Consider the following 16,668-nt stretch of genomic DNA (forward strand, 5'->3'; position numbering starts at 1 on the left):
ATTATTATTATTATTATTCAATTTCCTTCCTTTGAAGATTATAACGCTGGGTATGGAGCAGCCAAACCAGCTACTAACATAGCATTGCTTTTTTATTAAACGAGCCGAGGGTTTTTTTTAGTATCCTCGTTGTTCCCTTAAGTGCAATTGACTAGATCTCTTTTGCACTTGGTAACCGGATTATTAGTTAAGTAGGACTTCACGTTCTTCTTCATAACCCCGTGACATCTATAATAACTGGTATGATTGATATCTCCCTAAGATCTCAGTGTATGTGTTTTTGTGTGTGTAGTGATTTTCTTCATATTCACAAAGTTGAGACAGGTCAATAGTCATAAGTTAAATCATTGGGCGACAACGGGGACTCTCTCTCTCTCTCTCTCTCTCTCTCTCTCTCTCTCTCTCTGTGTGTTTCTCTTTCTTATCTCTCGCTCTCTCTCTCTCTCTCACACACACACACATACGCACTTTTATTTTAAACTCCGAATTTGAAGACGGGAATGATACCATTTAAACAAGCGATGTGTTAGGTTCCAGATTTTATTTATTGTGTTCTCAATAATCACTATTCTTTCATCAAAACTTATCGTCGGTGGGCGTGCGGTTTTTCATATAGGGGCTGCTTCATAATTAAGCCTTCTATTTTTAATTCATAAACTTGAAGCTATCATGACGGGAATGGCACCAATTAAACGAGCGCCCTTTGGTATGCCAGAACTTGTATTCCTACTTATATTCCACGATTGTCAATTCACTTCTGAAAATAAAATAATGATGCATCTCTGCACTTTTTCCAATGTGCATGATGAGGGGTGTGTTCATAACGTCTCAGACCGTCATTATCTGCAATAGAGAAATATTACAGCTCAAAAATGCATCAGTTCAACCATCATAACTATGCAATTTGCAATTCCTCTTGACCAATTTGGATGGAATATAAAAATATTAGGTATTACTTTTAAAACGCTCTCGTATATACAGCCACGACCCCCATATATAAATATGTATAAATATATATATATATATATATATATATATATATATATATATATATATATATATTTGTAAACCAATGAAATTCGCATGATTATTAAAGAGTGCTCAATGCAGAGCAGAGCTGGTATATGGTGTGTTTATTATACAAGCATTATTGGTTACATATGCGCATACATGTTTTAGTGGAATCCCAATTCAGGGTCAACACTTCATCAGACCCCAAAAGAATACTGTTGCAGACATATACATAATTATATATCTTTTGTATGTATGTATGTATGTATGTATATATATATATATATATATATATATATATATATATATATATATATCTTTTGTATATGTATATATACCCATGTATATATATATATATACTGTGTCTATATATATATACATATATATTATATATATACATATATATATATATATATATATACATATATATATTATATAATAATCTTTTGTATACTGTTTTTTTTTATCATATTCCCAATGTCCCAATGTTTAGGTTAGTCAATACGTATAAGGTTCACCATTCAAGTTTAATAAGAAGTGGGTTTGCTTGTAACTGTAATTCCTCAAACAGCATCAAAATATATTCCTAAATCACATGCCAACCATGTTACAATAGTAATGCTTACTGTTACGGTAAATTTAAGACACATAAAACAACGTATAATTATTTGAAGCTGTTTTAGTTTCCTCTGGTCTTTACTGAGACACATTTAATTGAAACATGCTTAGGAATGCATAGTATGTACTTTTTCTTTAAGCACTATAAAACACAAGCGGCGATCTATAATCAGCTGGTACAATAAATAATAAGAAGACCTGCCAATTATTACAGACAAACCATTCACATTGCAATAAATGTATACGTATGAACAAACGATGACATGATAATTTAAATGTTTTAGTTTTATATATATGGAGCGAACATTTTATTGCTTTTCAATGTTTCGTAATATTAATATTACTCTATGGAAGAGCGGATGCGTCCATTTAGACTAATAATGCTTATGGACATTTAGTCTTCAAATCGAAAATTGCACTACATAATTTCGATTTAGCACCGACAAATTTTATCCATTTATTGTAGGTTGCGTGTACACACATTTATATATGTGTGTATATTATTCAACCGTAAAGTAATGAAGTCTATTGCAATATAAAGCTAATCGGAGTGATTTATATTAAAATAAGGCAGACACTTCTTGGACTTTATGCGTTATCAAATTTTTCGAGAGGAACATATACTATATCTTACTTTTTTATGCTTCTCGTTCTTCTATATCGTTCTACAAACATTTTCACTCCTCAGGCTATTCTCTATCTCAAAAATCTACTATAAGAACATGTATTTTTTACAAAAGAGTAACCACTTATCAAGACCAGAGACCATTCGAGGATAAGGGTTTATAAGTGTACAGTGGTCAATATGGCAATGCCGTAGTAATTGTTATTGGAAATTTGGTAAATTGGATAACTTAAGGGGAAAGACTCATCAAGAACTTGTTTACGTTGGACTTGAAGACGGCCATATTATAGCCAGTTGGAAAGCAGACAAATGGAAGAGAGTTCTACAAGTGTGCATTTTTAAGAAAGAAGCTTTGCTCATGGAATCTGTTTGCGTATAGAGTATTGTTGTCATAGTTTGGCTGGTGAATCTCCCGTTCATTTGAGTCTTCAAACGTATCAGCAATTTAATTGACCCTACCATATTTACTTCTTCTGCGCCCTTGCTCTCATAGATGGTAATCCAAAATTTTCATTCTATGATTTTTTATGGGCGGGATGAACTTAATATTGAAATAAATAAGAGAAAAATATTTTTATCATTAAATTAGATTGTATTTTGGAAATGATATGTCGAATTTTGTCTTACAAGTTGTCTATTATGTTTGTTTTATTAACATAGACAACAAATTTCATAGATCCATAAAGAAACTAACCAATATAGTTAAATCGCTTCAGCAAGATGATCGGTTGAAAGACCCGTTCCCTGAACTTATTCGTTCATCAAATATCTCTCTCAGTAAATTGATCGTGTCACGCGCTGTATAACATTAGGCAATTAATGCTAAAACCACATAACTAATTGGTAAACAAAGCCTTACTCTAAACATCAGAGTCAATCGGTTGCTTTTTCTTTACACGTTTGCAATGTTTCTTTATTCTATCTCTATTTCATAGTATTTCTGCATATATATATATATATATATATATATATATATATTTATATATATATCAACCCTCATAATGATAAGCATAGTTTTTAAAATGATAGACCTCATCTTAATCTCTCGACTCCAAGCTGAAGATCCATTGCTCAAAACGACAAGTTACTACAGGAAGGTTGAAAAGGAAGACATCAAAGATCAAATCAGAGATCCTACCTGGAGAAAATATATTTTATCTTTCTGTATAACAAAGCGCAAATGAGGCTACTTAATGGTTCAAAGCAACACGGGAAACATATTACACATGACTGTAGTTAAATAGCACACCCTACTTTATCCTGTGGTTCATGTCTACTTGCTCAGCTGCCATTTCTCAAAGGCAACATGCATGTCTCAAATTTATCCGACGGAAGTCCAATACAAATAGATGACATATTTACAAGCTATAAATAATTGTAATAGCGAAACAGCGGCAGATAAGAGAAGACTTATCTTAAAATCAGAAGACGTATGTAGTTCCAAAATTAGGAACTCGATATTTCTGGAAAAGTTATAATAGTTTAGTAAATAATAGGCAGTCAAGAAGACCCCAACTATCCAACCACTTTGAGGTTGTTTGCACAGCAACAGAAAAAATCACCTTGCTTAGCAGACGTTTCGTGTTCAACTCCACTTTGGATCAACATAACAACTCAAGTATGTTTTAACTTAAATGGGGATGGTATTTCAATTTGCGGACAAAAACCATATTCGATGATATTAGAATAACCCCTTCCAAAATTCGTAATCTATAATATAAAGCTGAATGTGTGTGTGTGTTTGTGTGCGGTCACGAATAGGCTCCTGTATGGTTGACTATTTAAAAAAAACTGATTACATATAATGATAGAAGATGTATCGAGACACAGGAATGGGTGTGTTTGATCCTGCAGAACGGTGGTTCATTAAAATTGTGGGGTCTGCGTTCGCGCGTGATACACACAATATGAAAATAAAAAATTTAAAAATTAATAAAAACGTTTACAAGTGGTTTTGATATAGATGTACGTAATAATACTTTGATAAGTATGTTTTAACTTAAATAGGAATGGTATAATAAAAGTTGGGTCTGCGTTCGCGCATGGCCCCCATAGAATGGAAATAGGCACACACTTTAATAAAGACATTTCATATCTATCTGCGTAAGTATACTTTGATAAGTATGTTTCAATTTGAAGAAATATGGTATAATAAAATTAGGGGGGGGTTCGTTCGCGCCTGACCTCCATAGAATGGAAATATGTCACGAAGTTTAACAAGGTTTTTTTTTTAAAATATAGATCCACAGAATATTGTGATAAGTGTTTCAGTGTGAACAGGTATGGTATAATAAATTATGGGGGTTATCTATTTTATTTTCATTTTCATCATATTTTGCTTTGGTTTTAATACCCCCAAATTTTAAGCTGTTTCTTTACAACTCTTCCTTTTCATAACCTATGATCTATATATATAAAAGCGAAAATTTATGTATGTATGTTTGTGTGTCTGCTAAAAACTTTTGACCGACTGAACAAAAATTCACTAACTTGGGATCATATTGACGGACGACAAATATCGAACAATTAGCCGAAAAAGACCATCAGAAGTGTGCCAACTGATCGATTTTCTGCAGGGGGGGGGGCAAAAAGTGACATTTTAATGTTAAACATTACATATTTTTATTTCGATTTATAACTGCCCCCCAAAAAACGGGCGCCAACTCTTCTACATAAAGTATACACGGGGCCGTTTATTTTGGGTCAACTTGTATTTAAAACCCGCTGAGTCATGTCACGTGATCTTGACGTCAGCAAGCTCTTGGCAGTCGGAATTTAAAAATTGTTGTTATCGGTAAAATAAAAATTAACCCTCACACAAGCTAAACTATGAACTTCTACGCTATGACAACGTACCCAAAGTTATTAGCACATTAAAAATACTTAGATACGATAGTTAAACGAAAAATAGCAAGCCAAAAATGTGAAGTAAAAAAAAATACGCTTACAAAAAATATTAACGATCAAAATTTGTACAAAAAAACAGCCAGACGCCATTTTCACAGTCGAAGTGAGAGAGAGAGAGAGAGAGAGAGAGAGAGAGAGAGAGAGAGAGAGAGAGAGACGCAAACAGAGAGAGAGATAGCAAGAAAAACGTTAACTTTTTCACCCCGAAATCGACAATTTTCGACGGGGGGGGGTCAACAACGCATGTGTTAGATGGCGTCATGACGTCGTGACGTGATTTACTTGAAATAGTTGACAAACCGGACAAATTTCAGATACGGCGGTTTAGCCCAGGTAGTTAAGGTCTTGGTTCATTGTCTTAACGTTTTGGGTTCGAATCGTGGTGTGAGATATTTTTTTTTCGATTTTTTGTATTTAAATATTGAACCCTGTATTATTTAAGCCATTTTTCACGTAACGTTCGTTTTCCTGTTTTTTTTTTTTGTTTTTTGTTTTTTTTTTTTACTTCGCTTACTCTTAGCGACACCGAAAAACACCCGGGTACCCACCTGTTTTTTTTTTAATTTTAATATCGAAACAGGCTTATTTAAGCCATTTTTTACGTGTTCGTTTTCTGTTTTCATCGTTCGTTTGCCTTACGTTAGATTTTTTGGTGTTTTTTCGATGTTTTGATTACCCCCCCCCGCTTAATTAAAACGTTGTTGTCTTTTCTTACTTCGCTTATAACAATGCTTACATCGTTATCGTCGTCGTCGTAACGCTCTACGACTTTCAATCATATTTCACTTATTCGCTTATAACAATGCTTTATTCTGGCTGGCCGATTTTATTTTCAATTTCAAACTTCGCCTCAGGGCTTCGGCTTCGATCCTACCCCCCGGTTTCGTTTTTATTTAACACCGCACACACACCTACAAACACCCGGGCAACGCCGGGTACCCCTCGCTAGTACTTTAATAAATCAGAGTTCATTTTCTGTAGACTATTTTAGAACCCAGTCAATGACGGGTACTTTTGCTAGTATATTATAAAAATCCTGGACATTTAAAATATATATGAGCCTGATCTAATCCCAGCTATAATATTTAGAAATATTCCACTGATATTGACCCAGTTGTCGCCAAACTCTTCAACAAGTCTTGCTTTCCTGACTGCTGAAAAACGGATTTTGGGGTATCAGTCCGCAAAAATTCTGATACACTAAAATATCACCCCGTTATTAATCACGTGCAAGCGACTCTATAAGTCACGCCGTCGGTGGGTCGGTCAGTCTGTCCGTAACACTTTTGTGCTTGGCCTTTTTGATTAAGATCAAAGATATGTTGTTAATAATTGCTGTTCTTAGCTTTTTAAGCTTTTTAAGCTTTTTCTTGGCCTTTTGCCCAAGATCAAAGTGCAGTATCTGTTCCGGCAGATACTGCAAGCAAAGACCATATGTGGGGGCGACCCCACATATAAGACCTTGGTCAATGTAGGGGCAACCCTTCATACCAATTGTCACTATCCAGCTCCCTTACTCCCCGGGGATTTGGTCCTTATTTCCCCTTAACTCCTCACATTAAAAATCGGCCTTGTGCCTAATTTGCTCGGTGGGGGAGCAAATAAATACCATCTGTTCCGGCAGATACTGCAAGCAAAAACCATATGTTGGGGAAACCCCACATATAAGACCTTGGTCAATGTAGGGGCAACGCTTCATACCAATTGTCACTACCCAGCTCCCATTTCCCACCCATCGGGAGCTGGTCCCCTTTTCCACCCCCTCCCTTTCTCTCCACATTGAAAAACGGCCTTGTGCCTAATTTGCTCAGTGGGGAAGCAAATAAATACCAACCCTTCATACCAATTGTAACTATCCAGCTCCCCTACTCCCCGGGGAGTTGGACCCCATTTCCTCTTCACTCCTCACATTAAAAGTCGGTCTTGTGCCTAATTTGCTCGGTTGGGGAGAAAATAAATACCGCTTTTTCTTGGCATTTTGGCCAAGAGCAAAGTGTAGTATCTGTTCCGGCAGATACTGCTAGCAAAGACTATTTGTGGGGGCGACCCCACATATAAGACCTTGGTCAATGTAGGGGCAACCCTCCATACCAATTGTCAGTATCCAGCTCCCCTACTTCCGGGGGAGTTGGTCCCCATTTCCCCTTCACTATTCACATTAAAAATCGACCTTGTGCCTAATTTGCTTGGTGGAGGAGCAAATAAATATAGCTTTTATTAGCCTTTTGGCCAAGATGAAAGTGTAGTATTTGTTCTTACTACATGTTGTACTTATGTGTGTAACTTTGTGATATAAAGTGGGAGATCCCTGTTCTGTATTAATTTAAGGTAAAATGATCACCCGCGTTACAAGCATCAATCTCAAATCCATTCAAGTCATTCTCCAGATCATTCAAGTTGTTTTTGAAGGATTCCAGTTATTTTTTAAGTATTCAAGTCATTCTTAAGTGCATTCAATCTATCCTTAAGTTCATTAAAGTCATTCTAAGTCATTTACTTTTTATTTATTTAAGTAATTTCAGCCCATTTTTCGGTCATTTTAGTTTATCTTTAAGAATTTCATGTAAATCCTACATTCACGCATTCATTCATTACACGAGAGCACGCGACTAATGGCTATCGGCCTTGTTTTCCTTACTCGCGTCGCCAGAATTTTTGAGTTTTTAATTAATCAAGCATTAGTTCACAAGTTTTTGCTAAGTTTTTTGTTTTGTTTCGACAAAAATTATAGACTTATGGGAGCCAATTTCACTGAATATATCGTAAATGTAAACTACAATAAAAATAATTTAAATGATTTTGTTTTATTTCTATTGTAGTTGTAATATGTCTGGTTGATGTTTGAGCTCATGTGTGTTAGTCTCCACATTCGAGGACTTTCTTTAGTATTTTAGTCGTTTTCAATACTGCGATTCGTCGTAACTTCTCAGCAATACCTCTGATTCAAATTTCCCTGATCAGTTTTCGAAGCTTTCTGAATTATTTCTTGTTCCCTCACGATTATCTTGATTTTCTGCCTTTTAGCTACATGGCCAGTTTCATGTATTTACTTCTCTTCTTATTCTCCTTTAGGCCCAACCGCTAAATATAAGATCAGATACTATTTGTTCATTTTACTGATCTGTCTTCGTCTTCTTCTTCTTCTTCTTCTTCTTCTTCTTCTTCTTCTACTTCTTCTTCTTCTTCTTTTTCTTCTTCTACTTCTTCTTCTTATTATTATTATTATAAATACAAGTAATATTATTATTTTACACACAGTAGTAATAATCATGCTAGTTATTTTCAATACGCACTAAATACGAAAACAATAACGTTGCCTTTCCAGTTATTTCCGGTCCTCATCAACGCCTTCTTTAACCATTTCTAATGTTTTCATAACGCTGAGAACTATAGATATCTTCCCCCTTACAGTTTAGTAAAATGGGCCTTTAAAATATATCTATATTTTTAGAACCTCTATCTCTCATAGGGAAATTATTTTTAATTAAAAATCGGTATTTTTCATATTTTAATTTTAGGTAAAACGATTTTTAAAAATCAAGCAATGAATTCTACATATGCAGATTGAATTTCTGCATACAATATTAGTTTTCCTAGCTATGATTAAAAAAGGTTCCGTGTCATGTCATGAGATCATCAGGAGGATTTTCGAGTGTGACAAGAAAAAGATAAAGATGATCCTATGTTACATAAAAATTACATGGAACCTTGCGTCAATAACGATTCAAATGAATTGTACATTCACACATATATCTTTATATATATATATATATATATATATATATATATATATATGGCGGGGTGTGTGTGTGTGTGTGTGTGTGTGTGTGTGTGTCTGTTCATAAAAAGAATTAACATTAACGAATTCAAATCATTGTATTAGGTAAAAGTATATGTATGTAATTAATTTGACTTGGCATAAAGTCTGGAAAATAATATTTACTCGATTTATGGGTATATATATATATATATATATATATATATATATATATATATATATATATGCGTATGCACATAAAGTTATCAAGAGTACAGAGGGCCCGAGCAAAGCCGGACTGAACTGATGGTCTATATATATATATATATATATATATATATATATGTGTGTGTGTGTGTGTGTATGTATGTATATATATAGGCATATATATATATGCTATCATATATATATGTGCTATCATATATATATATATATATATATATATATATATATATATATATATATATATGTACATATTCAAATGTTTAGACTCAAATTTGGCGGAAGAGTTTGGTAGAGTCTCCGAAGGTAAATTCTTTAAAGGTTGATCTCTTGGAAGCAAAATAGTCGCATAAAAACTAATAAAAAAGCTTGCTGCATATCGTAAAATTTCAAATGCTTAGACCCATAATTGGATAAATAATTTGCTAGTAACTTCAAGGACAAATCCTTGGAATTTGAACCCTTCGTATCCAAATTCTCGGCCTACATCGATTAGAAAACCTGCCCAACGTCTGAATGCAATGTAAAATTTCAAATGTTTCGACCCAAAATTAGCTGGAGAATTTGGTAAAGACCGCTGATATCATTTTTTTTTTTAATTTGACCCCAGTTTTGATCATTTAACCTTTACTGCCTTTGTCTCACATCAAATTAAATAGTTTGAACATATGTCCAAGTAACGTATATCAAAATATCAAGTAGTTAGACCCAAAATTGGCGAAGGTGTTTTGTAGAGTTTTTAAAAGTTAAATCGTTGAAATTTAAACCCTTGACAATCAAGTTTCTAGCCGAAAATCGATTAAAAAATGTTCTCAAATTGAATACCATTTTCTCTCAAATCTCGAGTCTGCAGACTTAAAATTGAGAGTACAAACGCAGCCGGGCAGACAGACAGATAATATCACGCCACAGCAAACAAGTTCTCTTTTATATTTTGTCGTAGCGAAATCAGGGATAGACATATGATGCTAAAAGTACATTATAAATGAAAATTAAGTCATATTATTTCTACAAAAACTAAATGTTATCAAGATAAACTGTTTTTTTTTATTTTATTTTTATTTAGTAATATTTCCAATACTTCAAAGGACTAACTCTTATCAAACAATATCTATAGACATACGTACGCACACGACCACATTCACATCTACATGTATATATAAACACTCACATTCATACACACACGTGTATATATATATATATATATATATATATATATATATATATATATATATATATATATATATATATCAAGCAGAAAAATGAAGTATATATGCTCAAAGCTTCCGGAAAATTAAAGAGATTATAAATATTTATATTTATCATTTATATTTATATGGCAATGCCAATCCAATAAATGAATGTATTACACTATGAAATTATAATTTACACGACTTAAAACAAGTTTTATTCCGTCCTTTAGTGTAATACATTCATTTATTGGATTGGTATTACCATATAAATATAAATAATAAATAAAAATATTTATGATCTCTTTAATTTCCGGAATCTTTGAGCATATATACTTCATTTTGTGGAGTATAGTTTTTGTGATATTATATATTGTCAGGTCGACTGGGTTTCAATGGGGAGTCCGTTGGCCCCAACAATTATAGGATATTTTTGTCGGATATTATGAATCCGTTCTGTTCAACTCTATAATAAACCCACTACATATTTCAGATATGTTGACGACACTTTTGCTATTTTTCCAGCGCATGGTGAAGCGTCAATATTTTTTGATAGGTTGAATTCTCTTCATGGGGGTCTAACGTTCACTATGGAATGTTAGAATGACAATTCACTTCCCTTCTTGGATGTTCTTGTCGAACGTTCAAGGGGGGGGGGGCTTTCTCACTACAATTTATAGGAAGCCGACATTTACTGGCCTATATGTGAACTGGTTGTGTTTTGTACCAAAATCACGTAAGGTCGGCCTAATTAATACTTTGGTACATAGAGCACTCATGATTTGTTCGCCTAACAGATTAGATGCCGAACTCGATAAGATCAGGGAAATGTTCATCAAAATAGTTTTCTGTTGACCTTATTAATGATTGTATTTTCCAAAAGGTTGCGGATTTTAAATCCTCTAAAAAGTTTGGACCTTTGAAATGCCCGGTTTATTTTAAATTACCGTGGATTTGGGGAAAAGAGTAACAGACTTTCCAAGTAGATTCTCAGAAGTATTTACGACTGCTTTTATTCTGTGTCCTTGCGTTTGGTATATACTTTTCCTTCTTTTCGCAAGGATAGTTTGCCTTACATCCAAAATAGCAATATTGTATATCAATTCAAATGCCAGTGCGATGCTGGTTATGTTGGACGAACATCCTTGCATCTTTTTACCAATAAACCAGCATGTTCCATCGAAGATCAGACAAGAGAGGATGGGGTCTGGTAGTCTCCCTTCTTCTTCAGGCTTGGACTCTGCTATTAGCCAGCATTTGGTTGACAACCCGTGCTGTGCCGATAGATATAAAATAGAATGGTTCGAGGTGCTACAGAAACCATTTAAAGATTTTGGAGTCTGTCCCTATTGCGGTGCGAAAACCTTCATTGTGCCGGCAAAAGGAAACAAAAAACGCATTGTTTCTCTTTGGGGAATTTTTTATCTTTTCTCCTGCTCTTTTTTTTTTCTTTTTTGCCCTCGTTGTGCCAATATTTAAAACGTTAATAAACTTATTTTAGTTATCCCCGTACTTTGGCACATTCAATAGTTCCCCCATTAGAACTCTTTAAACTTTCGACATAATATTATTTTTTTACGTTATCTTTTTTTTAGTCTAAATAATGCAACTTTAATGACAGCAACTATATTTAAATCGTACAAAATTGATGCATGGAAACATAACGATCTGATTGTTTAGAGATATTTTATAAATGAATAAATAAAGTTTATCGGTAAAATAAAAGAAGGAAATAATGTGTTGGATTTCATAGAATATATGGAAAATCTGGAATAAAGAAATGCACTTTAAAAATTACCTTGCAACCACTATTCAAAGAATAGATATTACGCATTTAAACTAATGTATGGCAATTAACCCACGACCAACCACTGAGATGCTCTTGTCTGGAAGTTTCATTTCACACTCTTCTCCTCCTCATAAGGGTTTAAGTCAAACCTAATGTATATTTTATATAAAAAAATAAATGAATCTTGGTTTTCACTTCAAAAGTGTTCCTTTTTCCGGTGAAATGAAATGGCCCCTTTTAATTTATATTCCTCTGAATAATGTATACACATATATAACACAGACGGTTTGTATAAGACATACTATACGCACCCATACAAACACACACACGCACATACACACACATATATATATATATATATATATATATATATATTCAAACACATGTATATATATATATAATTTGTTTTTATAAACAATATATTATTTTACCTTCGATAATTAAGTAATCGTGTCACTTTCTCCCTCCAGTTATATACATGAAAACAAATAGATGCACACACACTCACAAAAAGACATACACACACACACACACACATATATATATATGCGTGTATATGCATAAATATATTTATATATATATATGCGTGTGTACATACATATATATACATATGTATATATCTCTCTCTCTCTCTCTCTATATATATATATATATATATACTTATGTAGAGTAAAAATCGTAATTAGTAAAAACCTGAAGAAAGTGCCGAATCGTATCAACAAGCCAGTAAATTCATCAGACTATAACAGAAATGGTTATTATGATTGGGAAAACGATATTAACTCCAATGTTGTCGAATCCGAATTGAAATCCGATCCCCTTTTTATTTCTTCTAAATCATACTTCCCATCATAATAACCAGTTCTATTAAAGTCTGATGAAGTTACTGGGTCGTTGATACAATTCGGTAACCGGAACCTGTGTAACTAACAAAATAAAACGTTAATATATATATATATATATATATATATATATGTATATGTATATGTATATATACATATATATATACATATATATATATATATGTATATGTATATATACATATATATATATATATATATATATATATACTAGCAAAATTATCCGTCCTTGACTGGGTTCAAATACAGCCTACAAAAAAAAAAACACAAAAATTATGAATTCTGATTTATGAAAGTATGATAGGTTATGAAAAGGAAGGGTTGTAAAGAGATAGAGTCGAATTTGACGCTATCAACCCCAAAGCAAAATATGATGAAAATACAATTAAAATAGATAAACCCCATAATTTATTATACCATACCTGTTCACACTGAAACACTTATCACAATATTCTGTGAACTTATATTAAAAAACTTTGTTAAACTTTGTGACATATTTCCATTGTACGGAGGCCAGGTGCGAACGAACACCCATTTTATTATACCATATTTCTTCAAACTGAAACATAATTATCAAAGTATACTTATGCAGATAGATATGAAAAGTCTTTATTTAAGTCTGTGCCTATTTCCATTCTATGGAGGCCAGGCGCGAACGCAGACACCAAAATTGTATTATACCATCCCTATTTAAGTTAAAACATACTTATCAAAGTAGTATTATGTACATCTATATCAAAAACACTTTAAAACGTTTTTTTTTTATTTTTTTTAAATGTTGTATTTCTATACTTTGTTGACGAGGCGCGTACACAGACCCCAAAATTTTAATGAATCATCATTATACCAGATCAAACATACCCATTCCTGTGTCTCGATACATCTACTATTATATGTGATCAGTTTTCTATTATAGTCAACCATATAGGAGCCTATTCGTGGCCAGACACACACACAAACATTCAGCTTTATATATATATATATATATATATATATATATATATATATATATATATATACATATATATATATATATATAGTGTTATAATGGAATAAATCCAGAGGAAATCCGGGTATGAGAGCTCAATGTGGTAAACAGAGCAATAAGATAAAAATTATAACACGGAAATTACATAATTGTCGATGCAATAATTTATTTCAACCTTATGGTATTTTCAAGCATCTAAATCAGACAATTACATTTTTGATACTCAGGGTATCAAAAATGTAATTGTCTGATTTAGATGCTTGAAAATACCATAAGGTTGAAATAAATTATTGCATCGACAATTATGTAATTTCCGTGTTATAATTTTTATATATATATATATATATATATATATATATATATATATATATTTGGTAAAACTGGTAATAAGTAACAACCTGAAGAGAGTGCCCAATACTACTGCAGAGCAAATATTAGTTTTATTTTTTATTACCGTTTTATCTGTTTGGTTACATATGTTTTAGATGTTGGATCATGTTTACGACCTAACAGTTTCGTCAGACCTTACAGAAGTAAGGTCTGACGAAGCTGTTAGATCTTAACCGTTGTCCAACATCTGAAACATATGTAACCAAACAGATAAAACGGTAATAAAAAATAAAACACACGAACACGCACACACACATACACACACATACACACACATATATATATATATATATGTGTGTGTAATGAGAGGCCATTTTTTCAATGTATATGCCAATTCATGATGCTTTTCTAAGCAAATGTATTTTATGTTAATTTCTTTTGTTTTATTATTATTTTATCTATTTCGGGTTTCTCCCAATTACAGTACGAAATAACGGAAACCGAGGTAAGTCCTGACTGCGCATGATCACGCATGCGCCTGCCACTGACAAGTAATGATAGCAAACAGGATATTTCGTTTACATTATAACCATATTTCGACGATAAAGAAATGTATTTTTGTCTTGCCAATCACCTCCTATCTAGCCTGTGTGTCGTCCTTCCATCTACACTTTTCAATCACTCGTTTTTGTTTACCGTAGAAAAATGTTGCGCAGAACACTGGAATTGTCTTTAACACTAATCACTTTCATAGCATGCGCGATTGTAGCATACGAGGTTTTCTCTTGTTTAAAAAGCGTTGCTTTTAGTTAGATTTATATACTTCTAACTACCATCCAGTTCTTGCTTTTATTAGAACCTTACCATTAAAAAATAGGTACATCTATGAAAATAGCTCGAGTGCATGTGCAGATGAGAATAGATCTTGCTAGACTATCATTTACGCGTTATTAGATCAAAGAAAATAAATATTCCAAACTTAACTAAGCGTAACACATAATCCTTCGTAATTGGATATGCTTCATCTTCATCTTCATCTCTATCTATAACAAGGAACTTTGTCTGTTTGCGTATGATTGCTCCTCATGGCATCTGAACCAGAACATCCGATTTTTATGAAAATTTAAAAATATACTTTATGTATCTGTTAGTGTTCTTGATGGGTTTGGTATCAGAATGTCTTGATAAATGTCGATAGTTGATAACCGAAAAATTCGACGAATCAAGAAAAAGCCAACAGCTCATTCAGACTTACATAGCAAGTGCATTTGATAAGTTTTATTACCACACAAGGAGAAAGGGAGACCATATGAATTACACAACAGATGGCAGGGGCTTGTTCGAAATGAATGTTTCTATTTCAACCACAATTAAACCATCATACCTGATGTTTTCATTATAAAATTCAATGCAAGCCATTATGAACGCACAATGTTAAGGGCCAGACGTATAAAATAAATAATATTATCTTTATTGTGATAAGGGCGCGTTCGAAACATATGCTTATGATTAGATCCCAATGGAACAATGAGACCTGTGCTGTATGCCTTAATTCAAGTTCTTATATAAAAAAAAATATAAAGCAATCGTAGGTTATCTACAGTACAATGTAGACTACAATTTATTGTGGACTAAGTCACTGCTCGGGGGTAATATTCCAGTTGCACCAGGAGAGGTGCAATCAATCATACTGATTGCAATATTGACTTTTACACCAATTTGGATGTCAATATAAATATTGGTGTGAGAAATATGTATTGATCATCATTAAATCCCAGGCAACTTCAGGTTTCCTTGCTAGTATCAGATAATATAAATTAATATAAAGTTAATATATTTTATTTTATATTTCTTCTTATTATTAAATATGTGTGATATAATATATAATATCTGTACTTCTCTCTCGCTCTCCCCCCTCTCTCTCTCTATGTATATATATCCATATATATGTGTGCGTATATATATATGTATGTATATATATATATATATATATATATATATGTATGTATATATATATACATATATATGTATATGTGTGTGTATGTGTGTGTGTAAGAAGAAAATATATCAAAATTATGAAATAAAAATAGAAATGCATGGAAGACAGAAAACCTTACAGTTTCGACCTTTGATTCACGGTCTCATTTAAAGCGAAAAAAGTCTACAAATGACAACTTTTAACATTTTTTGCTCTTCATAACTTCTTTGTAACCATCGCGAAACTAAAGAAATCGTTAATATTACAAGGCTTGAACGCATATCAATTTTTTAATCGACACACACACACACACACACACACACACACACACACACACATATATATATATATATATATATATATATTTGTAATATCATAAATTAGTTAAATACA

The 16,668-nt window shown here is 32.7% G+C and overlaps 1 protein-coding gene across 2 annotated transcripts in view; it reads left to right on the top strand.

Annotated features, from left to right (window-relative positions):
- LOC145263778 (gamma-aminobutyric acid receptor subunit alpha-2-like) overlaps positions 1–16,668 on the top strand; it is a 386,086-nt gene that overhangs the window by 317,346 nt on the left and 52,072 nt on the right. Inside the window, exon 8 of one of the 2 annotated variants that reach the window (XM_080120832.1) lies at positions 14,782–14,802. The exons of the other annotated variant lie outside the window; for it this stretch is intronic. Within the exon in view, the coding sequence (XP_079976958.1) occupies positions 14,782–14,802 (21 nt within the window). The remainder of the gene's footprint in view (positions 1–14,781; positions 14,803–16,668) is intronic. 2 annotated transcript variants of the gene reach the window in all.

Source organism: Euprymna scolopes, chromosome 39 (assembly GCF_053919585.1).
Source record: "Euprymna scolopes isolate OS-2025 chromosome 39, ASM5391958v1, whole genome shotgun sequence".
Classification (NCBI taxonomy): domain Eukaryota; kingdom Metazoa; phylum Mollusca; class Cephalopoda; order Sepiida; family Sepiolidae; genus Euprymna; species Euprymna scolopes.